We start from the raw sequence: 27,318 nt of genomic DNA, 5'->3' as shown, positions 1-27,318 counted from the left end.
ATGCTTTAGTTTCATATACAACTAGCAGTTTTTTTTCCCCAGGCTGCATGTTATTGATCACATAAAACTAATATTCTAAAAAGGACATTTTTAAAACCTGTGTTAACTATTACCAGGGAGATACATCATGATAACTCATCTTTGAAAGATGTGAGGATATAATAGTATTTTGGTGTTTGTTTAAGTTTTACTTCTGTGAATACGCAACAGCTTTTCAACTGAACCACCTGGACACAAACTCCAGCATCATCCCTAAACCATTATTGAGGCGAGTCTACCCTAGAAACAGAAGTGACCAGCAGCAGCATTTGAAGTCAGAATATATATTTACTGCACCATATATTTTGGATTTCATCACCCAAGGCTTGTTTCTAATAGTTAAACCTGAGAATACTAAAGAAGTGCACTGAGTAGAGTGCAGACACAATTGACCAAAACTTCTCACATAGCGGATATACTCTCATTTTAATATATGCATTTGTCTCCACCGGCTTTGTACAGGCCCGCATCTCAGCTCCATCTCCCGGTTTGTAACGGCGACTTAAAGCATTTATTTAGGCTTCAAGTCTATGTTTTCGACAATATGTATATATGTAAATGTCAGGTTGATGGCCAATAGGCACAAAATACTTGTGTCTCTGGCTGCAGAGTAGCGGATGATGTAAGCAGCCATAACCAAACAGCAACCTCACCAGGTTCCCTTAGTAGAGGAGACACTTTTATTTTGAAAAATGATAATTTAAAATGTATACTTTGTTCAATGGTTCAATTTGTTACCATAACATTTTCAGAGTCAGTGTCATGGCCTCTTTTTTTTGTAAGTGATCAAATCATGAGCCAAAATGTATATATATATATATATATATATATATAGAGAGAGAGAGAGAGAGAGATACTGTATTCATCCCTCAAGGGGAAATTAGTTTGTTACAGCAGCAAAAAATATACCTAAGCAATTAAAGTAACAGTAAAAAATAAAAATATTAAGTATAAAGTATAACAATGCACAGTATATACAATGAAATAGTATGGTATTATTAACTAAACTAAACTAACCAGCAGTGCAAAGATTAACCATAGCAAACAAACAACAGTGTAGCAGTGTTATAGTCTTGTGGATGATTTGGCCAGAGGTGATTTATTATAAAGTCTTATTGCAGTTGGCAGGAATGTTATACAACATATTATATTTGAATCTACCCAACAGATCCACTGGGTCAGCTTTCACACTGATACAGTACAACACAAAGCATCCTGTACCTCTGTGATTCCTGTGGGTGAAGGTTACGATTGTGATTGTGAGTGCATGTGCTTGCTTCATATCGGCTACATTTGTGTGTCTCTGAGTGCATAATGGGCTGCATTGACAGTCAACAGCCTGCGGCTCATTTTTACCCCGGCGTGTGTCAAACCGAACTGCGTCTGCCCAAATTTGATCAATACAAAGGCCTGTTCGGCCCCCAGAAAAAGTCCCCTTCATGTTGGCTCTCTTCAGCAACAGAGAAAAAAACAAAAAACGTTGAAATCAATATTTGTTTCTATTGATCCAGTGAGGGCACGCAAACATGTTTTAGACAAATGCCTGGATATCATGCTGGATGGAATTGCAGACGCGACTGTATATAGAACATCAATGTGGGCACACACGCCTTAAACATGACACTGACACAGTGGGACTCGCCTTCTCTCTGGGTTCAAGTCAGGTCACAGTTGAAAGGTCACAATCTCTTCAACAGAGGAGACTCATTCATTCCTCCATTCATTGAGAGTTTTGGAGGGAAGTGACCAAGGCTCATGGTAATAGTAAAATTTAGAAATAACAACGTTCCGAGAAGAAGCTTCAGAGCATCTTTACCTGTAGTAGAAACACATATTTGTTTGTGTGAGCGGCCTTATTGTTAACGATATAAGCTTTAGTGGTGTGTGCAAAGTGTGTACAGCCTATTGCCTTGACTGTATATTACGTATTGAGTCTGTGTTTGATCCATCCATCTCCAATCCCACCTGCGCTGGTGTGGACTATATTGCTCTTAATACTACATCAGTTGCTCTGAGCGTCTAATAATGACGCGGGTGGGTTTACTTTGGAGTTAGCTGAAAGTGCTGTGCACTGAAGGGCACTGACCAAGTGTCTGTATTTGAAGAGTTGGGTGTAAGATCGGGTTGCATTTGTCGACCCAGTTATGTGTGCGAGAAAAGGTTAAACGTTGCATGTGATTAGATAAAACAATGAAACAACCATGTGGATAAAGAAATGTATTAGATTCAAATTTTAAATCAAACAAGATGTGTGAGATGTGGCAGCTAGCAAACAGGAAGGGGAGGGTGTACAGTAAAGAGATAGAAAAAGAGGATAGACAGATCAGATCAATAAAACGCAGATGAGGGAGTCCCACGGGAAGAAGAGGGGTGCGTTGCCATCTGTCACTCTGGCACAACATGAACATAACTCTTTTATCCCCTCAACAGGCACACAACGAAATAAAGGATATCTGCACCGACTCACCAGCCCAAACCTTTATTGCACATAATGATGCTGGTTTGTTGAACTTGAAGTTGTTTACCAAATACACGACATAACAGGAATGCACCGCCGGCACTGCAGTACTCTCTGAACACAACATGATATCACTCTCATGCCAGTTATTGGTGTGAGTGCTCTCAGAGTAATCTAAGGGCTTCCTTGGCTCGTCATATGATGCCTCTCCTTCTAATACGGTGCATTAGAAGAAAAGCTTGCTCTGGTGGATCATATCTCCAGTGCTGTTTGTGCTCCTCTGTGGTTGCTGCTGCTGTATAAGTGACAGGTGGTCGGTGTTGGTAAAAAGAAAAACAATTTTCACATGTCGAAGATGGATACTTGCGTGTGCATGGAAGATGAAATCAGAAAATAGAAACGTAAACAAGCATGGGAAGCTTTCCAAGACTGAGATGGATGTAGACATACGCTAACTAACAGACTTTTTTCCGCAGGACCGGTCACCAGGAACAGAATCCTTTTCTCGGAACATGAGATGGGACAGTGAATGTCTCCTGGACCACCCATCCTCTGTCCACTCCCTGTCGACAGATGGGCAGTCTGTGTGTGTGTGTGAGAGTGCGTGTGTGTATGTGTGTGTGTGTGTGTGTATGCACATCTGTGTGACTGAATGAGAGTGAGTCCAGACCTTTGTCTATGTGGCTATGGGACAAAATGGATACAGTGTTGTTTTCACATGCAGATTTACATAAAGACGTATGGATGCTCTTTTTTGTTCCTCCAGTAAACACAGACTGGTGAATGCACAAAAGCTTTCTTCCAAAAACAATGCTTGTCTGACTGTTTCAGTTCCCTATAAATTCTTATAATACTTATCTTTTTTTAATTTTTTTACGAAATGTAATGTTATAGCCATCTAGAGGGGAAGGGCCATTAATCATTACTCACTCAAAATCGATCATGAAAAGGTTTCATCGAGATATAGAAGCACGTTTTAACTCCTTCTATTTGTAGTTAGCTTTGATTTCTTTCTTAGATTTGATAAATTCCCAGAAAGTTGTTTAACTGGATTAAACTGTACAGAAAAAAAATATTCTCAAACCAAATAAACTCATGTAACCATTTGTGTCTCCTATCATAACACTTATTTCATAGCCAGAAGAGACCTGTCTGTATACCTGTTGAAGTGCTTGTTTTTTAGCTTTCTTATTCAGTGTACTGTTATTGTAAGTTTAGTCTTCATGTCATCCCAGCATCAACATTTTCAAAGAGTGATGTCAGATGGAATAAACAGTGATTCTCTTTCAAAATTACATTACGTCCCAAATTGTAAATTACAGGGGGCACACTGAAATTGAGATTAATCTATTTTGTCCCACATAAGTGACTCTGAAACTGATTTGATTTCTTTATGTCTGTCTGTTTCCCTCTCTCATGAATTATCTATCTGCTTGTAGCAACCCAGCTTCCTCTCTCCTCCTCACCCGCTGCCCCCATGTCCCCCACTGCCCTCAGTCCTTGGTCTATATAAATCACTGTCTCATCAAGATGATACAGAAACGTCCTTCTTTAATGTTAAAACCTGGAGTTAAACTGGGAGTTACATTTTGTAACAGATTTTCACCTAATCATCATGAAACAATTGTAATAATTGTAAAGTAATTATATCATAATATTGACATTTTCTTTGTGGGGAATTTAAAATGAGGCCTCAACCTAAATGTCAAACCTGTGTGTAGCATGTCTGACATTGCAAACTTTATTATAAGCACATTTACTGAGCCCGCGATTGGCTCACACAGATTTCCCTACAGCTGTATGTCACCGTATCTACTTTACCTTTAGCATATCAAGTGTTGGGGCTGCACCGCAGTGAACTCCGTGATACTAGATAATTAATTTTGTTTGAGGGAAATGAATTGTGTGACCACCATGCACAAACATCACACTGTGACATAATCAACCGTAAAACTCGCAAACGTTGTCAATCTTTTAGATAAACACGTTCGGCAGGGTGGCATGTATAGTCATGATCTGAACTAGAGTATAACGTGTGATGTTCCCTGGTTTATATAAGGCCAACATTTGGCCTCAGGTGTCAGCGTAATCCAACAGTAGCTTGCCTCTTTTCATGCATAAAGGCAGCAGTGTTTCTGTGCCATCCTGTGATTCCCCTCAGTGTAACGTTAAAGAAAAAAGAAATGCAGGATAATAAAGTTTGTTTTGTATATTAAATTAGGCTGTGGGATGATGAGATGATAACAACATCATACTCTGAATTAAGTCACGAGTTTGCTGCTGCAAATATCAGTGTATGCACCTGTGTGGATCTCTCAGGTGCATTCACTGATAGGCAGTAAAACAGGGTCAGTTCAAGGCTTCAAGGAGAATAAAAGTCACCCGAAAGAGACAACAATCTGCTGGATCTCCTTTTTTTGGAGAAGTTGTTCTACGATGTGAAAGTTGGAGGAAATTTTAATTGAATCTTTCGTCTGGCAGCGAGACTTTGATTCAGTTGGCACGATACAGTCTGCGAAGCACTTGCTAAATAGAAGATTTACGCAAGACTTAATTTGGTGATCAACATTATTGGTGGTTGGTTTGTCCGACTCACCAAGAACATCCCAGTGCATGATTGTTAATAAAGAGAGAGCAGGTTCGTGTGTGTGTAGTGGGCGTGGAGAGTGAGATGTCTCCTTCCCTGTAGCCTTTCTGCTGAGCGCGTCCGTCATATGAGCCCAGTTGGAGAAAAGCGCACCGGAGCCGAACATCCAATGGGGCAATCTCAGCGACTTTTCACACTGACTGGATCCTGCGTGCAGCCACAGCATCTGGACTGAGTGATTAACGATACACAGTCGGTAGCGAAGAGTTTCCTGGATAGTTTCCAAGAAGTTTCCAAGAAGTTAACTCAAAAGAAGCGCAGCGATGACAGCTGAGTTTATTTCACCTCGAAGAGACTGAGACCCGCATCTTGCTGCGTCGCATCCAAACCGATTGACCCTTCTGTGAGGATAACAAGGACCTACAGGATGAATTCCGCTTTCATACTAGTGTTACTTGGAGTGGTGAGTAGCCTCTTACAAAGTCTGTGTAGCCATAAACTTGGATATCACCTGCGCATACACACAGCCCTATTTACTAGATTATTAGTTATTAATAAGTAGTTTAAGTTTTTTATAAACCTCTCTTCCGCAAACTTTTCTGCTTCCAGCCTTCAGCAGTCATCATGTTTTGACGTTAGGCTACAAGTTACAGGTTTTTCCCTGCATCGAAGTGAAATTTCACTGACTTTATGACAGTTTAAATTTCACCTGTGGTTTCTGCTTGTAAAAATGTCCTTGGTAAATCTTTTAGGTCTGGGAACTTTATGTCCTTGCACCTGTCCTGTCTTCAGCCCCGGGCTGACAATGTAAAGCAGAGCGGATGTATGCAGCATCCATTTAGGTTGATACTCTACAGCTCCAGTTGCTGGATCTGTAGTTCCACCCTTCTCAGTTACATGTGGCCTTGCAGATGGCAGGACAATAACAGTGTCACAGTGGCCTCTGTGAAGGAGCTCACCAATAAACCATGTGTTAATAGATGAGGTGAAATTACTGTAATTCTTCCTCCATTAGCAGAAATCAACAACAGAAATCCTGATGGAAGCTCCGGGATGTCGCATCTTATAATCTTCCCGATTTATCTCCAATTCCCTTGAGGCCATGTAGGCCCAGGAAGGAAATATATTAGTGTTTTCTATATCTGACAGGACATGGTCAGCCAGGGCTACGCAGCTTGTCAAGGTCCTAGTTAAGGAATAGCCTGCATCACTGATACATGACAGCTGCTTCCACTGATGGGTATGCATCCTCTGCTGGCTCAGTGCATGCAATATTGATAAAACCCGAACCATCCCCCCTCACTCTTCCTCTCCTCCTTTCATCTCATGCTCACTTCCCTCTCTTCTTCTCTTTCTGGCTATCTGTCTGTCTGCTCCTCTCACTTCACAAGAGATGATGATTCAGCTTTGTTTGAGAAGGTATTAGCTGTAATGTCATTGCCAATGGTGTTCCCACAGCAGTATCCATGGATTTAAATTAGGCCCAGCTTATTGGAAGGCTGGTATAGTGGAACTCTAATGGCTTAACAAGCGCTGACAGCTGAGGTCTGGAGGTTAAGTGCCTCCAACTGGAAATTGACTGCAGCATTAGTAAGATTGGTTGCTCTGAAGTTATGTGTCCAGATGCTTCTGCACACGCTTTTGTGTGTGCTTGTTGATGTGAGTGTGCGATCAACTTGCTCGTTGCTTTGGCTTCAGGGAGATCAGCTGACAAAAGTTGAACCTTCCATCTAAAACACAATTACAGGAAACGGGCAAGTCGAGCTGCAACTTGCTAAGTGCATCCTTTTTCCTTCATTCCACGAGCTATTTGTTCAAATCACATCACACAAAACACCCTCTAATTAATCTGTTTGCACAATTTAGCAGTCATTAGTGATGCACTTTAATCTGAGTTTCAGGACTTTGAGATGCTTTGATGTTGCACCCACACCCGGAGCTAGAATAAGGTCAGAGAAACACTAAGTAGAAGCCAAAAGCTGGAACTTGGAATCCTTTCAAAAGCCTCAGTCAGACACTTTGGAGCAGGTTTGTTCACATGTGAGGCTATTTATGTGTTTGTGCAAACGTATGTGAGCCGCTGGGTGTGTATAAGGGGGCAGTTCCCGGGGAAGAGTGTGGGATGACAGATTTGATTCATCTCTGAATGAATGCTTGTTCCGTAAAGTGTGTGTGAGGTAGAGAGTGTGTTGGGGTGAATAAATGAGAAAAGTGAAGCTCTGACGACAGACAAATATGTTGTTGTTTTTTGCTGCACTGTGTTAGAGTGTCACATCTCAAGAAACCAATTTCCGCATATTCAGTTGGTTTCTGGAAGTTTGGTATGACTAAAGAGCCTGAACAACATCGGAGGATTCATTAATTAAATTAAAGTCACAGTGAGTTACGGTCTCCGCAGGATAAGATCAATGTCTTTGTTTCCCAAAAGACTTCCTGTTGTAAAACAGGAACGTTTCTGGAAATGTTTAGATATTGTCAAGCACTCCTCATGAAATATTTCACGTTAAAAGTTTCCCCAAAGCCAACGATACATTTTTGAACATGGACAACGTGGTTATCTGAATACTCGCGACTTGAAGGTAAATGTGCTGTGACATCATCAAGGGCGAGAGGGAGATATGACAGCTGATTTAGAAGTGCCTGAGGGGACACATGTTTTTTAGAACTCCTCACTCTTGCCAGTGGCATTCCACACATACCTGAACCTTGATTCGTGACGATTTATGTCAAGCGTACCGCCTTCACGCTAATGCACCCCTCGGTGTACACACACTCATGCACGCACACAAACACACCCACACACCTTTAAACTGTGTAGAAAACTGTAATATACTTCAAAATCTCACGTTGACTACTTTTTATGAGATATGGTAGCAAAAAAAGGTTTAAGATACAACTTGCCCTCTGATCTGCGGCTTGTCCGTCAACCAATGAGAACATCATAAATGAAAACAATCCCTACTCATTTATCTGGAGCGAATGGAAGACAGACCTCTCCTCTGGCTCCGTGTCAGAGAGCAATCCCTGCTTTCACCAAGGTTTGCTTTGGAGACCGAGGTGTGTGGAAGTAAAAAAAAAAAAAAGCCCCGAAAGATTAAGTATGATAAACTGCAAAAGGTCACATAGACACAGAATCCTGGAAACATCCAGGCCCGGGCATGAGTGTGTAAGCGTGTATACGCACTCTCATGCATTTGCAAATGCATAGGCATGCACAAACATCTTCACATGTCAGCGGCCAAGATAAAGCACTCAACAGGTTACTGTTTGAAGAATGCAGAGAGAACATATTCCAGAGTTACCTGGTCTGAATGTGTGATTTGTTTTTTACTTTTATTACTGATATCTGTGACTTTAGGTGTGGATGGGACTTTTAAAATGCACATATTGAATGTAGTAGTAGAATTAAAGTTTGCCTTGAAGTGAGTCATACATGCGTGTAGCATCAGGTAAGAATAAGGAGTGGTGGTTTCCAAACTCTCTGCTTTGCGACCCTTTAAAATTGAGCAATGTGTCTTCGCAACCTTAAATCACAGGTCCCATGAGTCTACGAGTTGTAAGCAGTTCAACCAAAGAGTGATTTTTCCTCCTTAGAATGTGTCATTTATACTTTAAAAAAAGTATATAAAAGCTATTTAGTATCTCACAAGAACATAGAAAAAAGAGAAAGAACCCAGAACAATGGAGAGTTTGGTGTCGCTGAAATCTGCATTTTGGTTTTCCCCATCCCATTAATCATCTCATCATCTCACATCCCCTTAGATTAACCTTGCAGCCTGTTGGACAGTCCTGACGCCTACGCTTGGAACCGCTGGTTTAGTGGTTCCAAAATAAATCTTAAGGGAATCCCAGATGATTAAAGACAAAGTCTTTCTTTCTATTGCCTTTTCTTGTGAAATACTGGATGTTTTTTCCTCTTTCAGGCCTCACATTGCACAATGCTAGACCTTCATTTTTTGTGTTCATGTTCTACTAATCTTATGGATGCTGCTGAATGTAGATGTTACTTTGCTTCTCCCACTTTGAATGATGATTTCATCTCTGGTGATTGGCAGGTTGGGGCTGTGGCCAAAAAGAAGGATTGTTTGTCGGGTCAGTATACAACCGGTGGAGAATGCTGCGAGCAGTGCCAGCCCGGCGAGGGCGTCTTCAAACCATGTGGAGTCACACAGACTGTCTGCTTCCCCTGCCTTGACAGTGAGTATCCCAAAAGTCATATATATACACACACACACTCGATGTTTCCGCAAAGTTTGAATTAAGATTCAAAATCGTCCTGTGGGCCGATAAATCTGGACATGAAGATGGGTTTCTGTAGTTTTTGTCAAAACAATCTTGTTTTAGTATGACATCAATATTAAGTTACGATAGCATTTTCTTTTGTATAGTGCTAGGGGTTGTATTGGTGATAGTTAGCTCTTTATTGATCCCACTCTTGGACAGAATATAATGTTAAATGAAGTAACTCAGACAAATTCAGGAACATAAAGAAGACTGGTTTATAGCCAGGGTAGCGATTCAGTGAGGCCTTTACTACTGTGGCGCGATAAGCTAAATGCTATGCTGCTATCCATTGCAAGTCGGAAGTCGACAATTTGATTTTTTTGGGTCACAAACAAAAGTATTGTACAAATAAAAATGTTGACATCCATGAGAGATTTGTCTAGATATTTCAGTCTGGACTGACTGACTAACATTGCCCCTAGTGTGGCTAAAGACAGAACACAGTTTTTTAGATTAGCCGACATCATAGGTCTGAACATCAGTTTGGACTAATTATTATGCCTAAATGTAAAATCTTAGACTTATTCAGTTGCGCGTCAGGAATCAAACTCACTGTGTTCCAGCATAACTGTCCTTTTCATGGCCCTCACCATGTAGGGAGAGAAGCTGTGCCAGACCGCAAGACTTTATGAGGACAGCGATGTTAAGAGGATACAAGAGTGGGATCGGCTCCAAATGTTGTTTCAGGGGAAGATATTTAAAGCATCAGACAAGTTATGTCACAGTGATTAAGATGGTAAGCAGTGTAGATTTAGATTTTTTTAAACATGACTGACTGGTGATTGAAGAGCTCAAAGGGATATTTAAGCATCCTCTGTACCTTTCTGCTTGAGTGAAGGGAAAACAAATCAACATTTCTAAGGTGTTCTTTTATTTCTTTAACTCTATTATGGGAGGACAAAGGCCAGCTTGAGCCTGCAGAGGCCAGGGTTGGTCCACAGCCAGTTCCTTCACTGTTCCCAGAGTTTTCCCTGACTATTCTATGTGGTTGTAAACCTCCCTGGGTCAGTGAAGGAAGGCAAACCCTGAGCCAAGGAGCCCCACAGTCAGAAAATAATTCAGACTCAAGGTCGTGAGAGAAGTCACAGAGAATATGGACATGGAGAAAATGATATATTTGCATTCTTATGGGCTTCTTTGGAACGATTTATGCTTTTATAAGTGTCTCTCAGTTACATCTTTATAACATATTGTTGCCATGGGGCTGCTTATCATCTTATGTTTGCATAAAAACTATATTTTAGGCTTTAGCTGTGCCTCTGAGGTTCATGCTTTCTGTTGCGCAACATGAAGGCTTTCAGGCGATAACTTTCACTCTCACAGTGCTTGTTCTGCTCAGACATAAACAAACACAGACATTGACACGCTCTCAAAACTGCCATGAGGCCAGACAGGCTCATGGAAAAAGAGAAATGCAAAGTGGATAACTCTCAGATAACATCAGCATGATATTTTAAGAACACATCAAACACATTGATTAGATCAGTAATGCAGGCTGAAAGAGCAGAAGCATTTTAGCATCAACTTGTTTTGAAGTCTCAGCCATCAGTGGGTTATTTAGTCTCCTACCTGTAAATCGACTATTCACTAAACCCAGCCCTGAAACAGTGATTGTCCAATCCAACCAATCATTTTGTTGTTAACAAAAACTCATATGACAGAAACTACTTTTATTTATTTCAACATTGTCTTTGCGTGTGTTGTTTCAGGCATGTCGCCCACAGTTGATGGCATCTAATGTGCACAAGCATCCATTTATAAGAGACGGACTGTGGTTTCCAGACAGCGTTCAGGCTTCATCTAGTAGATAGTTAACAGGGGCTTGGCTGGTGTGCTAAAAAGGAGGGCCAGTAGAAACACACATAGGAGTTTAGATGAATGAACAGATGGGTGGAGATGAAACAGAACAAGTACAGCTGTAGAGCTGGAATGGAGACAACTTCTCAGCCAGCAGCTAATGGTTCATATACAAACACACGCACACACACACACACACACATTCACACACACACACACACACACACACACACACACACACACACACACACACACACACACACACACACGTATAAACATGTCCAGAAGAACACACACAGACACAAAACTCCCACACATTCACCCAACACACACCTCATGCTGCGCAGCACCCAGAGCGGATAAAGTCAGGAGTCCTTTTATGGGCGTTGAAAACAAAGGATTGAAATGAGTTGGAGGCGAAAGCACTGTTATGATGCGATATGCTGAGCCAGGAAAAGACTGTCTGTACCGCCCGCCCCGCCCGCCCCGCCCCCCCCCCCCCCTCCTTTAACCTCCCCCTTCATGCTGCAGGCTAACGTTATTAATGTATTGACTTGCATTATTGATGCATGGCATTATGATAATGGCTCTGAGAGTAGTCGTGGGGAGAAAGGGGGGTGAGGGTAGAGTGTGTATGTCTGTTTGATGAGAGGGAGGGTGATGCAGGAGATAATGGGGTGAAGGGTGGGAATGGGGGGGGGGGGGGGGTAACAGTGTATGACTGGACTGGACGATAGGTTGTCCACTTCCATAATGACATAATGGAACAAAAATGTAAAGGACCCACATTGGACCACCAATTTGGGACAGATTCATCTCAAATGACAGAGTCTCTGCTTTCTTTGTCTCTGTGTCTGTGTCTCAGGGTCTATCTGTCCTCCATCTCTGTTTTAATCTCTGCATCATCAGAGCGTTTGCCGTGGTTGGCGGGCCGAAAACTTGATATGCCATGTCACACAACCCCCCCCAGTCTCCTGCCACACACAGTTTTGTTTTGTTTGAGCTGAAATAAAATTAATAAATGCCCCAAATCCTCTGGTACCAGTTTCTAAAATGTGAATATTTATTGAATATCACTTCAGGTTTCAAAACATTGTAATGGACATTTTTCACAAATTTCTGACTAATTATAGACACAACAGTTAGTTGAGGAAAGAATGAACAGAATCAAAATTAAAACATTATAGTTGCAGCACTAGTTTAGTTTAAGTTAAGGAATCTCAGATAGACAGAACAACTGAGAAAAGATCTGGAAAGATGAGATCTGGAAAGATGAGATCTGGAGCTTTTAATGTAGCAGCAAACTATTTTGACTCGAAGCATGTCTTGATCAGCCTGTTTAGTTTACTTTAGTGTTGCAACAAACAATTAATGTCATTGTCACGAATTAATCTGCCAATTACTGTCTCGATTAATCAATTCAAAGTTTGGTCTATAGATTGAAGAAAACAGTGAAAATTCCCATCACAAATTCTTAACTTCTAAGATGATGGTATCATATTGCTTGTTTTGTCCAACCAACACATTGAGAATAAAGATATTAATTTTGTTATCACAGAAGACAAAGAAAAGCTGAAAAAAATCCTCAAAAGTAAGAAGGGGGAACTAGAGAATTGTGGCATTTTTGCTGAAAAAATTGTCAACACCGTTGCAGACAATTTTATTCTATCTTCCACCTCCCCCCATCTTTCTCTCTCTCTCACACACACACACACGCTGCTCTTACAAATAGGTCTGTTGCATAATTTAGTGTGTTTTCCAGTTCTCTATCCAGATGAAATACTATTCCATAAAACATGCAATATTGATTGCGTCCCTTGCAGACATATCTGTCAGGTATACAAAGCATTTATGAAACATATGTGATGTATGTAAGTTCATAATCTAAAGAAATCCTTTTAAAAATATGTTTTTGAACACGTTTTCTTTAGAATCTTTTATCGTCCAAACTAGCATCTAAGTTGTTTCATATCCACCAGGGGACATGGGTATAAAACAGAAATCCTGTCACAGTGTGACTTTGGAAAGCTGACTCCAAATGTATTAACAGAAACGAGCCCTTCCCAGGTTGATAAATAACAGTTGCACTTTATGACACACATTTAATACAACAACTGTTAAGGTGATTTAAAGCGGAGGTTCTCAATTGTTTTTAAGCTAAGGACACCTTACAAGATAGAGAACATACCAGGGACCTTGGAATAATTTGACGTAGGCTATATTTTACACTTCTATAGTCTTAGTTGTGAGTAAGAGCAACACAAAATAAATGTATTAGAAAGATATTAGTTATGTATTAAACACATTTGTACCATATCAACACAGAATACCCATAAAACAATGCAGCTGACATCAATTCAATTAGCTGGGAGTAACACTGTACCTAAACAAAGTATTAAAGGCAAATCAAGAGAAAGGGATCATTCAAAGTGCATTTCAGAACACACACACACACACACACATACAATTAAATAAATAAATGAAGATTTTATATCTGGGCACAATAAAAGCACAATAAACACAGGCCATTTTTTTAATAATAGGGAAAACCTAAAGGTAAGTTACAATATTCCACAGTCTCATTTGGAAAGAAGAAATAAGCAGCATGGAGGTGGAATACGATTGTGCATATACTGTAAATGCTTTTAAAGGAATGGCTGAAGAATCAAAAGTCAGGCTTTTTGCAGATAAAAAGTTGAATGGCTTTTTTCTTTCCCTCTCCTTTCAGGTGAAACTTTCTCAGAAAACTTCAGTCACACAGAGAGATGTCAAACCTGCACAATATGCACAGGCCTACTTCGCATGAAGGCGCCTTGCACAGATTCCAACGACGCCACCTGTGTTTGCAACTATGGCTACTATATGAACTCTCTCTCTCAGCGGTGTGAACACTGCACCAAATGTCCTGAAGGCGAGGGTATGCTGCTCAGCTGTGAGTCTGACCATGACACGATGTGTGAGCACTGCACCGGGGACACCTACTCGGACCAGGAGAGTTCTCGGGAGCCCTGCATCCCCTGCACTACCTGTGATGATTTGGAAGAGTTACAGCTCTGCACCTCCTTCACTGATACAGTTTGTCAAGGTAAGCCAATTAGCTCACAGATGTTCATAGTGAAGTGTACTTTAAGCCACAGTGTGCCAAATTAAGACCTTGAAAATTCCAAAACGGACCTTCACATTCTCCTGGTTATACTACATTGGGTCTGTGTGCTGTTGACATGTTTACACATGTGTAGTCGGCTTGTACGCCACAATTTAAGGTTATATGTGGATCTCTGCATGGACACAAGGAGGTGACAACATGTTATGCAGACTCTTGCAACTTTGACATTTCGAGACATTTGGTTATTTGCTGTCTTGCCAACAGGGAGATGAGAAGATTGATACCACTTTCAAATATGTCGACATGATGCTACAGCCAGCAGCTGGTTTGCTTAGTTTAGCTTAGCACAAACACCGAGGGAAACAGCTAGCCTGGCTCTTAGATATCCTCATCACTTTTACAATATGGGCCCTTTTATAATAGGCCATTAAGTTTGATATGTTCAACATTTGTGACACTAAACTTGTGTAACGCAGACTTAAGAATAAGGCATTCATGGGATTGCTTTACATGATTTAGGAGGAAAAGTAAAACTCCTCAAAAACTGATTTATTCTTTTAACAAGACATTTGATTTATTATTTATTTTTCAGCTATTTAGCAAACGGCTGTGGGATGACCCTATCAAAACAGTGGTCAAGTTTATCATGAACTTCTGCGCAGAGCCAGTAAAGCTGAATGAAATAGTACATTGGCCAAGGTCACGATGGCCTGAATAGAGTCTATGTGAGCACATATTCGCTGTCCAGCACTGTGCGGACAGCACGATGCACTGGACATCCACATTGTCAGCCACATAATCAGATCATCACAGTGCGACACTATAGACATTGTTGGCCCATTGACCCAAATGCCAGGCCAAAGCTCGTCTCATTGTCTTTACGGACTCATCCCTTCCACAGATACAAAGACCACACTCTTTCGATGTTGAGGGTTTAGTAGGAGGTCATATCTCTGAACTGAGCACTGGATTTCTTTTATATCATTGCACCCCCTGTGGGTATCACACTCCAAAACACAAATTCCTTACAACTGCAGTCACTGCTCATTCGAATGACCTGATGCATCACAGATCAAATCAACGCTTCTGTGAAATGACAATGAAAGGAGTGTGTTGATCAGCCATGCAGTCTGTTGGAGCAGCGGTTTGAAGCAGTTGTTATCACAGTGGTGAAGACAGAGTGAGTGTCAGGCTAAAGTGGGTCCTTTGTGCTTCTTTCATGATCCCGTTTGGCCTGTTAGGGCTTTCAGTTTAGCCCATGGGGCTAATTGAAGGAGCTTCTAATGGATAAAACAGATACAGATATATTTTTGTGACTTTTTCTCCCCGTTTTTGGCATCTATATGCTTTGCTTTAATTCATAAACTTCAGTCACATGGGAGGATTTATATTATTTAAAGGCTCTAAGGTCATGATCCTGAGCATATCAATGAGAGTTGGCTGCTTGAGCTTGGCAGACACTGTACGGATTAAACCTTAACCGCACGACTTGATTTTATCATCAGGCTTCATTTTTAGGAGGATCATGACGCCAAATTAATTGCTTGAATGATCAACTATCCAGCTGTTCAACAAGCAGATACATTTCAGAAATGTTGGTCGTCTGTTTTACAGTTTGAGCAGTTCCCGGATCTGATTTCTCACATAACTGCTGTCAAAATTTCAAAATGCATAAACTGTAGAGCAGCATGTTGTAGTTTTTACTGAGAATGTGCTGTGATATTTATAAAACTGAACTTTGATGCAAAACATAAAGAGCATATAGTCCTCATTCATCTGCAGGTCTGTATTCTTTCTTTAACTTTGCATCACTAATGGTTGGGGTACGTGTTAGCTTAGTGCAAAGGCCAAAGGTGTTAGGAGGCGGCTAGCGTGCTAATGTTAGCCACTGGTAAGACTACAGTCAGGAATCAGCTGAGTTTAACAGCTTCATTGTGAAGATGGAACTTCTACCAGCAGACTCGCTGTATGTTAAACCACGGTGTCTCCTTTCATATTCCTACAGACGGTCAGTACAGAAAATTAGACATGTGGGTGGAAGGTTGTCTAATGATGGAGCTGGGCTGAGTGATGAAAATGATCTTATGAGAAATGGAGCTAATTACTTTTGTGTTTGGTAAATAATCAAATAATTGATGACATTTGTCAACACTCGTAGTCACCCACATCGTGACCGGTCAATTGAGCTCAATGTGAACATAGAAGTGGTACATGTTGGCCGTGCACATGATTAAAACATACAAGGTGAATAAATTGCAGTGTCTGCCCAGCTTTTAAAGAACAGAAAATGTTATTTGATAAGCAAAAGTGGACACAACATGTATGGATGTTTTTCTACCAAGTGCCCCGCTGCTGGAAAAACCATCTTCCATTGAGGACGACGCTTTAATGCAGCTTTATTCACCTTGTGATTTGAAAGAGAAGTGTGTCAGATGGAGAGATGATTCATCCAAGATCAAGATATAAGGAACCAGAGCTCCAATACAAAAACATCCTTTAGCGAACCCAGTGTAGTTTATGATGAATGTGAATTAGCTGTTATTCCAGGCACTGTGACACAGCTCATTGTGTATTAGCTTCATCATATGTTATTCCTCACTTTAACCCAATCATGTGGTCTTTATTTCTAATGTAATCTTTTTACCAAAGCACAAGCGTTATCAGCACTTACAAATCTGTAGTGCTGCCAGACGTCCATATCCATTAGTGTTGTGGAGTCGGGCGACATGAGCCTGAAGGCTAAACGCAGTCAGGAGGGAGGAGGGCGACAGAGGAGAAGGCCACTGCCTGTGAAAAGACAAGTTGTAACTTGAGACATTGGATACATAGTTTAACTGAAGGTGGAGGGACCAGAACATCACCTTGACTAAACTGTAGGTTATCTTGAGAGTGAAAGCTGGATTTACCGCTGTCATTGTTTGGATTATATTTGAGTTTAGGCCAGTGTTGAATTTTCCCCTTTATGTAAAAGCTCAGCTGCTATGTGGGGTGAAAATCCAATTTCCTCCCTCGCTTGGGATTAGTGGTTTGTTTTGATTCTTATGTGAAAAAACAAACTCGCTCTCTTCATCTCTCTGATGGTAAAACATACTTCTACCGACCAGACTTCGTTACGCTAGACCCACAGAGTTGAGGGTCTAAGGGCAAGATGCTTATCTAAGGAAGCGTGATATGACTTCCACTCTCCTTCAGGCCGCGTAGCAAGGTCAGAGGTTGACGGTCATGTGAGGCTAGTATGTGGAGAGGGGTCTTCCCCTGGGGATGTGCACTGAACAACATGGCATAATCCCCACAATCCTTTCAGGGGTCACAACAACACTGAGACAAGTGAAGTTAAGTAGCGGACTCATTATCTACTGTGTTATCATAAATCAGCTAAGACAAACCAATACTGTATCGGTCAACTTTGTCTGCTAGAAAGTATCTGTATGCAACTCATTTTGCAACTGAAAATACGTTTTTAAGAAAATGCAATGCCGTCCAGATTACATTGTCTATTAACATAATCAGGAAATGTTAATTATCTGTAAAATACAACAGTAAAATGTTCCCTGCCAACGTATTTTGTTTTCCTTTAGAATTGCTATGTTTAGGCAGTAGTAGCACTAAGTTAAGTTTAGTAAAAGATCATCATCTTCATCTTGGTTTAATACAGAAAGAAGTTGGCAGTTCACGAGGCACGATGTGTTTATCACATTTAACTGAAAATACAATCTTTCACCAATCTCAAACTAAGAGCTCTTGATAAATTTAACCACATGCAGGACTCCCCGGTTTCTTGCGTCACAGTCCTGAACAGTTTGTCACTATAACAGTATTGGAAAAAGAAGTTCATACGTTACAAATGCAATTTCAAGGAGACAGATATGAAGAGATGGAGTGCAGAGGGCAAGGCTGGGTATGAAACCTGTGTGTGATATGACTAATAATAGGATGGTTACGCGGTAATGACCCTCAATCCCATAGAGAGATTATATGAAAATGCACTATTAAGAGAAATGGCCAGCCAATGCTAACACACTGCGACCTGGCTGTTTCATACCCTGGTTAAAGAAAGTTCTATGAGCAATGCTTGAGTTTGATGGAGAAGTCGCTGTCTGCTCTTATCAGCCTGCGTCTTTGGCTACGAGCCCTCAAGGCAAGTGAGAAACAGAAGTTTTCACTCTTTGACTCTGTTCCTCTTAGGAGATTGTATCCAGGATTGACTGCACATATGTAGGTTGAACTATCACCCCAAAGTCTGGGACTCTGGTCCTGTGGCAGAAGGGGCAACAGGTTGAGGTTTGCAGCACGAATGCAATTATCATTCATGCACGCACACGCACTGAAAGGAAGTTTAAAGGATTACTCAAATATGAGTCACAAAACACACACGCACACAGCTGTGTGGATGCAGACAGGCGCCGATACTGCTGCTCCTATGCACGGATTGAAATCAATAAAATGATTTATTGAACGTTACAGATCTGAGACAGCATATGAAAGGTCGAGAGCGGGTGCGGTTAAGAGGAAGCACAAAAGGGGGATGGGAGGTTGATTGGGCCAAGTGCATTTGGTTATTGAATTGATAGGTGAGTAGGAGGAGGGAGCTGTTTCCTTCCTGAGTTTGGTTTGACCCTAACGATCGACAGGCTGCCCTTCAGAAATCAGAAAGTGTAATCTGTTAACTAGCCCCATGCACAGCACTCAGGGCCAGGTCAGTTCAAAGAAATCAAGACAGAAAGACAGAGGCAGAGAGAACATGGACCGATTGAAGGAGAAAAGGAGGGAAAGGGAATGGTGGGGAGGGGCTTTCTTTTCTTGATTTAGGTCAACAGACTGGTGCATGTGCAATTGACCATTAAATAAGCCCTGCCACCCTTAGTTACTGTTGCAATGTATGTTTTATAACTGCATGCGGTTTAAAATGATAAGAGTGGCATATTTACAAATAAAAATGTATTGTAATTTTTTTAACAATGGGTCCTTGATTTGCGATAGAGGTAGACAAAAGCAGGCTTCTGAGTCTTGATCAGTTTAGCCTGCTGAACTGTCTCCCGTTATTTAATCAGTGGATAGTTAAAATACGACATAATCGTATTCTGTAACTCCACAAAGTATGAAATGCTTCCTACTATCCGTTACTGACGGTTACAGCAGACAAACAAACATCGTTTAATCCATTTCTTAAACTTTTGCTCTTGTATTTTTGGTTTTGCAAAGACTAAGAAGAAAGACACCACCTTCTGAACTTTCTTGAACCCATGTCCTCCACTTAAACATGTGGATATTTCCAATGCCTAGTTATGGTTGCTAAGCTATGACTGGACAATTGCTGGGCTTAGTGAATGGTCAATTTCAGGAAGCATCTGACAGACAGATAAAGAGAGGAAGACAAATGGGAAAAAATGATATAGGGAAAAATGCCATGGACATTTCTGATTTCCCACGTCAAAAGCATTAACACATCAATAACTGTGATGAATGAACCGACCAGTCTGACTAAACAATTGACATTCTTTGTATTGCACAGTCATTCATTGTGTGGCTACAGCTTGGTCTCCACACATCTACTGACTTATATCTCGTCTGACTTGGGCTCTATGGCCACAGCTGACCTTCCGCTTCAACCCTTCTGCTCCCTGCGAGACACAATACGAGCATTGTAACGATGAATGAAGATTTAAAGTCGACTGTGTCTCTTTCTCCGCTGCCAAACAAGAATCAACCCCTTGTGGCGATGACTCAGTCTCCTGAATTCGCCTGTCATCCGAGGAATTTGCCCCTCGACATTCCGGATATGGATAAATATGAGGTGATTTGACATGAGTGGGCCAGTCTGGTCCAAGGGTGACCACAACACTTGCGCTTTCGCTCGTGCCGTTCATTCTTTGCCAAAAGTTCTGCTTGGGGAGTCAAGCTTTTGTCCTCGTGAGGATTTACAGTATGTGGAATTTGCTTTATCTCAGTGATAATCAAGTTTTTATCTACCATATCGGTCTGGAGCTGAATCACTGCAATGTGGCATAAAGAAGGAATTTTGTGTTGTTGTCACAGTGAAAGCGAGTTTTGTAGTTTTCTTCAATTCATGAGCAAACGCATCATACAGATATGCCCTTTTCTAAATTTTCTGCTTAATCATGATTAAATGCAAATAAATAAATCAATCAATCATATTCTTAATACATGCAGTCAACTGCATTATTACCAAATCGAGGGCACAAGGAAACAGTCAAACAAAAATTTTCACAAGGCAACTGGCAACTTATAATTGGTTTATTAACCATCAATAAAGACATCAGTTGTTAGAAAGTTGCACCAAGTATTTAAACAAAAAGATAAGCCATGCGAAGCAAATCCATATGTAAACCGTACAACACTAAATAAATGACAATGAGAGCAGCACACAGGAAGGAGAATAGAGAGCTGCAGAAAAGAAAGAGATGCAGAGAGCTTGAAAGAGCGGAGAGAGAGCGAACAGATGCTGAGAATGAGGCCTGATCGATAAAAGCGATGGAGTTACTCCTCTGCACTCTCCGGTTTCTCTGGTTGACCTCTACGAGTGCTGATCACATTCTGCCGCAGAACAGGCACACACACACACACACACACACACACAAACACCACACACACACACACACAAAAGCATAGGCGCGCACACATGTGCACCCCGTATAAATTCACAAACATACGCATTCAGAGGTGTGTTCAATCTGGAGCACGTGGGCAGAAGGATGAGATGGGTCATCTGAGGTATGAACCAAGCCAGAGGCCTCTAAGGAGAAAAGAGACAATTGGTGGATTAAAATAAATCACAAGTATTGAATGCAGATCAACAAAAAAAGGGCAACAACATTCTTCACTAATCTTCATTTATCCCTTCACTTGCGCTTGTTGTAATAACATAAATACTTTAAATGTCCGCCATCGGTGAAGGCGTTTTGTTGGACAGGTCCTGGCAGCAGTCGTGACTGAGCTCAAGTCTAATGACATGTAATAAAAAAACAACTTGCTTGTGTGGGAAGCCCCTCCTTTTCCTTTCTGTTTAACACCAAAGTCAGCTATAAAGTATACAGTGTCGAAACAGCAGCAACACCTGGTTGCAAGAGGTTGGAATGACGAGTTAAACTCAGGCGTGGCTGCTACAGAACACCCCACACATACACATAAACATTCACAAATTACACACACACACACCCACTGTAGGCATATGTGAGAGCAACAAGTTGTTTCTATATAATTACACATCTAATGCTGGCAAGTACATGTGCCCGGATATCCAGTCACCCGTTAATCATTAACAGACAAAGCCGGGAAGAAAATTTCACTTATTTCGACGATAATTACAATAAACGGTTTGTTGACAGGGGTTACAGTTGGGTGAACCTGTCATTTTGACCGCTCCGCATCTCTCAATTTGTATGATCTTAATGACAAGCTACTGCCACATTTTGACCAGGTACACAGATCCTCCAAGTTTGCACTCCTAGAATTTGAAGAGGTCATATTTTAAAGCACTGTGAGGTTTAAGTGTGGGCCGTATTTGGGTGTTGTGGATCCAGGTTAGAGTGTAGAAGAGCATTTCAGCACGTATTATAGAACATGTTATGGTCATCTTGATAAGGCACATAGACCTGAGATTTAACATGAGCATTCATGACATTAATTATGGTATTATAGATTTAACTGTAGAGGAAAATAGAAAACAAACAGTGATGCAAATAGAGCAATTTATCTTTCTATTGGACATGTTGCTGTCCAGTGAAAACCATGTAGCTCCAGAATGTAAATTCCTTGTTTTAAGCTTTGTGAAGATTATTCAGTAAAGTTTATTAAGATAATTATCCAAACCCACAAAAGAGCATTTAATCTGAAAACCTTAAAAATCACCAAATTTGGATTTTTTTTCCTCACAAGTTTAGATGTCTGCACAATGTGTTGAATTATTTTGAATTTGTTAAATCAGTATGATCTGTACTGTTGAGCTGCATATCTCCATTGAAAGTGATATATTTCTGTGCACTTTGGAAAGTGAATACATACATATATTTTGGTTTAAATAAATTATTCAATTTCTGATACGAGGAGATTTTTCTTCTCTTAAATACAAGATTATACAAGTAGCTTGTGACTTAAAGGTTACAGTATAAGGGAGTTGTTGCTGAGCTGATCATTCAAATGTCTCATCATGATAATTCTCCGACTGAGAGCAGCGGTCCAGTAACTACTGAGCTCTCTGCATTGTGGAAACAAGCTGAGCTCAGCAGGAGAAGGTCACTCCCCTCTGAGGCCAGACCATTCAATGTAAAAGGTTGAGCGAGTGGTTTAGTAAATGCACTCAGGGCCCTGTTTTAACTGTTAATCATAGCGGGAGGGAGAGCAAAGTAATGTATAAAAGGAAGGATGGCTGGATGAGATAAATGGTTAATGAACAAAAGAAATAAAAGATATAACCAGGGACGGTTAGACAACAATGATGTTGTGTTTACCATCAACAGAGCATTCAGGGGGAGGTAAAGAAGACGCAATGAGAGAAAAAAGGGACGTCCAAATGACCATAAGACTGACTGACAGAAAAGGAAACGCCTGGTAGGAGCGAGCTAAAGTGTAGCCACCGGTAAAATGGATAGAGAGACGATTGAAGGATGAAGAGATGGGGAGGGGACTTTGTGCTGGACAAAGAAGATTTCAGTCAATGAAGGGTGTCTGGTTTCGTGTGTGTGTGTGTGTGTGTGTGTGTGTGTGTGTGTGTGTGTGTGTGTGTGTGTGTGTGTGTTTATGGTGAGTATGTATGTATCTGTGTTTGTCTATGGGGGGATATTAAAGAGGATGGAAAGGAATTTGATATGCAACAGTGCACAGTCAGAAGTCCGTCTGCATGTATTTAGTGTTTCTATGGCACTTTATTTACAGATGTTAGCTCATCATATTGGTATTTTAATTAAAAGTTACTCCCATTACTCGTTATTTAGTATTGCAAAATATATATATATATATATACACAGATATTTTTTCTTTTTTAAACTTGTAATCAACCCCAACCCATGCTGACATCACTGGCCTTAGCTAGCCACTTGTAAGTAAGACGTGCTGTGCTGAGTGAGCTGAAAGCTCCTGGAGGTCAAAATATAAAGCTGGCTAAGCACTAATGCCAACAAGCACAACAAACGGGCAGTTATGACCGTTGTGTATACACTCAAAACTTATGAATACAGCAAATTTACTGGCCAAGTGTCACACATCAAATAAAACTGGCACAGTGAAGTGGATTAACCTGTAGGGCAACATCTGTCCTGTTAAACTTCAGAGAAATATGACACCAACATCATCTTTAGCATTATTTCTGGTGAAAAACATTAACAATGAGTAAATAATCAATGAGGTCAAGGATTAAGTGTGATGGACATCCAGCATAATACGTTCACAGGATGTTCATTATATTGGTGTTAGCATAAAGTACTTATCACAACAACAAAAGCATCGCAGGTGCTCCATGCATCCATCTAAATAAGCTCTCATTAAAAATGTTTTCACCTCATTATTGAACAATGGCCACCTCACATTCAGCAGCTCCCCTGAAGTATGTAGAGCCCTCGGTAGCCAACATGATGACTTACTGTTGAGAGGATGTGAGTAACTGTAAGTAAGTGACAGGCGAGGATAGGTTTCCACATCCGCGGTGAGGAGCGAACATGTCTGCTTAGCGTTAATGGTCGGAGGAGAGTGGGCAGGACTGGATGGACATACTTGCTCCTACCAACGTCAATGGCTCCCTGGGGAGGAGGGGAATTGACCAAGTGATGTAGGATGTAATGTGTGTGTGTATTTGTGTTTGCAGCATGAGAGACATTGATGGTTACACTGGTTAAGGTTGGTTAGATGGGGGAAAAAAGTGATTTTGAAGAGCTTGAAAATGAATAATCCGACTAAATTTCCAATCATATCTTCAAGCTGACAATGTCCTGATCTGCAGGGTCTACAGTTTGTTCGGTTGCTAATATTTGGCCTGAAAGATCTCTGAGCTGCCATTTTAAAGTCTTAGAAATAAATGTCCTTTGATTTGATTAGAGATGAAGTCTCTTTCAGCTTATTGTTTTTGGTTTTACATGCCTAACTTTGACTATTTTGATTTATTCTCACAGCTACTACAGTTTACGATGATACGTCTGCCACGCCCTTTTGGGGAAACTTCACGCCCACCTATGACGACTTCCCACTAGACACCCCCCCACCAGAGGGGCCTAGAGACACCACCACCACCACCACTACAGGTGATTCCAAGGAGCCGATCTACCATCTGAACGACAAACTCATCCCCATCTACTGCTCCATCCTGGCAGCTGTTGTAGTCGGCCTCGTGGCCTTCATCATCTTCAAGAGGTGAGGACAGAGAAGAAGTGAAGTACGAAACAAAATGGAAAGCACACAACTAAAAAATAGTGCATCATGGTGCCTGACGACCCACTTCTGGATTACAATATGGAAGTTCTGAGTTGACCTCTTTTTTTTTTTTTTTGCTCAAACAAGCATGACAGATCTCATATTCTTAATAATCTTGCTATCCCTCAGATGTATCTCTCTTTGTCTGCTGATCAAAGCAAAAAATTATAATCATATTAATAAAAAATATTTTGAAATTCAACATCTGATGGTTAGAGAAAGGGATTTGATGCTCATTATAAATACATATGGACAACAAAATCCAATCAGATTTTAATTTTCGCAGCTTCATATTTAATGAAATCATCTGCTGCTTTTCTGGATGAGAGCACACTGACTGTTGTCCTGTGGGTCACAATATGGTCTGTTTACCCTCTTCTCATCTATGTGAGACCCATGATTAATGCCTGCACAGACAGCCCAGCGTTAACTGTTACATTTTTAATGTACAATATGTTTATCCAGCTATGTTGTATGGCAAGGCAGTGTTGCAAGTCTATACATTTAGGCCATTCAAGACAGATCAGAGCACAAGTGGGCAAACACGGAAACTGACTTTCTGGCTTTTTCATAGATTACCCTTTAGTTAGAACTATAATCAATGTTTCTATATTTACAACAGATCATATGATTACTTGTATGTTAAAGGGGACACATAATGATGAACCCACAGAGCATTATCACCCTCCCCTCAGCTCTCATTCAGCTCCATAAGCTCATTTTGTGGTTTTACGAGGGCAACTATACTCTTTTGATTCATTCTCAACACTCTAATTAGAGTTGTTTTTGGCAGCAGCCAGCAGCTGTTTTCAGCAAAAGAAATATGGTACACTACCTAACCAGCACCAAACCACAAGTAGACAACGCTAGCGACTAGCTGGTGAACATCATGGAGCATTCAGCAGCTAAAAAGCTAAATATTTCCATCAGGAGATGGAGGAGACCAAAAATGTGAACATGATTTTTGGAATTACATTCATAAGGTGGCCAAAAACCCAGCTCAAATGAAATGCTAATGTTGCTTCATATCTGATGGATGTGCAAATGTTGATTCACTTTCACTCAGGTGGAACAGCTGCAAGCAGAACAAGCAAGGAGCCAATAACTGCACAGCCAACCAGAACCAGACGCCGTCACCTGAAGGAGAGAAGCTGCACAGTGACAGTGGCATTTCTGTGGACACCCAAAGTCTGCAGGAGCAGCAGGGCCAGACTCAGGCACAGACTGGTAACACGCTAATACCTGTACCTTAACAGAAGCCATTACCTTAATGCTTCCTTTAATCATTAATCAAACTATTGCAATTAAATTGGGCGTAAGCACGTTCAGCACAAAAGTTAATGTTTGTCTGGCGCTGAATTCCTCTGGTATGGAGTTTCTTCTAATCCACAATAATGTGTGATGGGTTACTGTGAATGTAAACACAGACTGCACCTTAAATTGTTCCTCCGCGCCAGTCAAAAGTGAAGACTTTTTTTAAACTTACTGTAGCAAATCAGCAAACCAGGATTACAACGCTGGCAGAGCAACAGTGTTTGTTTTTTTTGGCAGCATGTGCTCCTGACAGTTTCCAGTCCAGCCCTGACAAACCAGTTTGAGAGAATTCACGACTTTTAAAACCACATGCTTGCCCAGATTATGTTAAAGGGAGAAAACAAAGTGGTGCAAGCAGGAGAAAATAGCTTTTAGCAGTCTTCTCTCTGGGTTTGCACAGTATCTTAAAGGGGCAATAGTTAAGATGTGTGGGGGCATTTTTGGGGCCTAAATTATCACTTCCGTTGACTTCTGTTGACAGTCAGACGGTGTGTGGACAAAGAAGCATCTTTCCCTTAGATTGTCTGCAATGATGTTTTAATGGACCTGGTCAGCCAGAGAGGCTATTTTTATCACTCCATCACTTCCTTTTCACAAGTTATTGCAGCCAATTGAAAAGCTCAATTGATGAAATAATTCAAAGTTTTGTTAAAAGATACATGTAATTAGATTTAGCATTCTTTTAACATTACATCAAGCTAAATATATGAAAGTAATACAAATAAATGAAATGACATGAACTTTTTTCCTCTGCAGTTGTCACCATGGATGAAGAGCCTTGTTTGCTCCTTCCTCTCCAAACCAGAGAGAAAGTGGAGAAGCTTCTGTTCAGTGGCAACGAAGGAGACTGCAAACACATGGAGGACAGCGACTGGTGCAACCTGGCGGGCCTCCTAGGATACAAGGAGGAGCGGATCGCCACCTTCCAGCAGGAAGAGCATCCTGTCCGCGCGCTCCTGTCTGACTGGGCGAGCAAGGACTGCGCCAGCATCGACTCTCTGTGCACTGCGCTGCGCAAGATCAACCGTGACGACATCGCCCAGAGTCTGGTGCTAAGCCCGAGTGCTACCAAGCCCAACGCCACTTCTGTAGTGTGATTGAAGCTCACCCGTGAGCAAACCACCTTAACCTTAATATTCTTCCATGGCCTCCCTCACTCCACATAATTCATGCCAGAACCGCTTTCAGCATGAAGCCAGCAGTCAAATACCATAAGTCCTGAAGAATCATTTAGTGTTTAATCAAGGGAGAAGAAAGGGAGAGGCCAGAAATTAGACAAAAACTGAATATCGACGACCTAATCAAGCCAAAAAC

The 27,318-nt window shown here is 41.0% G+C and overlaps 1 protein-coding gene across 1 annotated transcript; it reads left to right on the top strand.

The window, feature by feature from the left end:
- Positions 1-5,511: 5,511 nt before the first annotated feature.
- ngfrb (nerve growth factor receptor b) lies at positions 5,512-27,101 on the top strand. Its single transcript, XM_076093967.1, has 6 exons — positions 5,512-5,547; positions 9,140-9,281; positions 13,894-14,250; positions 24,402-24,630; positions 25,757-25,917; positions 26,761-27,101. The coding sequence occupies exons 1-6, from the start codon at positions 5,512-5,514 to the stop codon at positions 27,099-27,101; spliced, it is 1,266 nt and encodes a 421-aa protein (XP_075950082.1).
- The last annotated feature ends 217 nt before the right edge of the window (positions 27,102-27,318 follow it).

This window comes from Anarhichas minor, unplaced genomic scaffold, assembly GCF_050575085.1.
Source record: "Anarhichas minor isolate MPS153535 unplaced genomic scaffold, ASM5057508v1 ptg000017l, whole genome shotgun sequence".
Taxonomy (NCBI): domain Eukaryota; kingdom Metazoa; phylum Chordata; class Actinopteri; order Perciformes; family Anarhichadidae; genus Anarhichas; species Anarhichas minor.
This window is presented reverse-complemented; position numbering and strand designations above follow the sequence as displayed.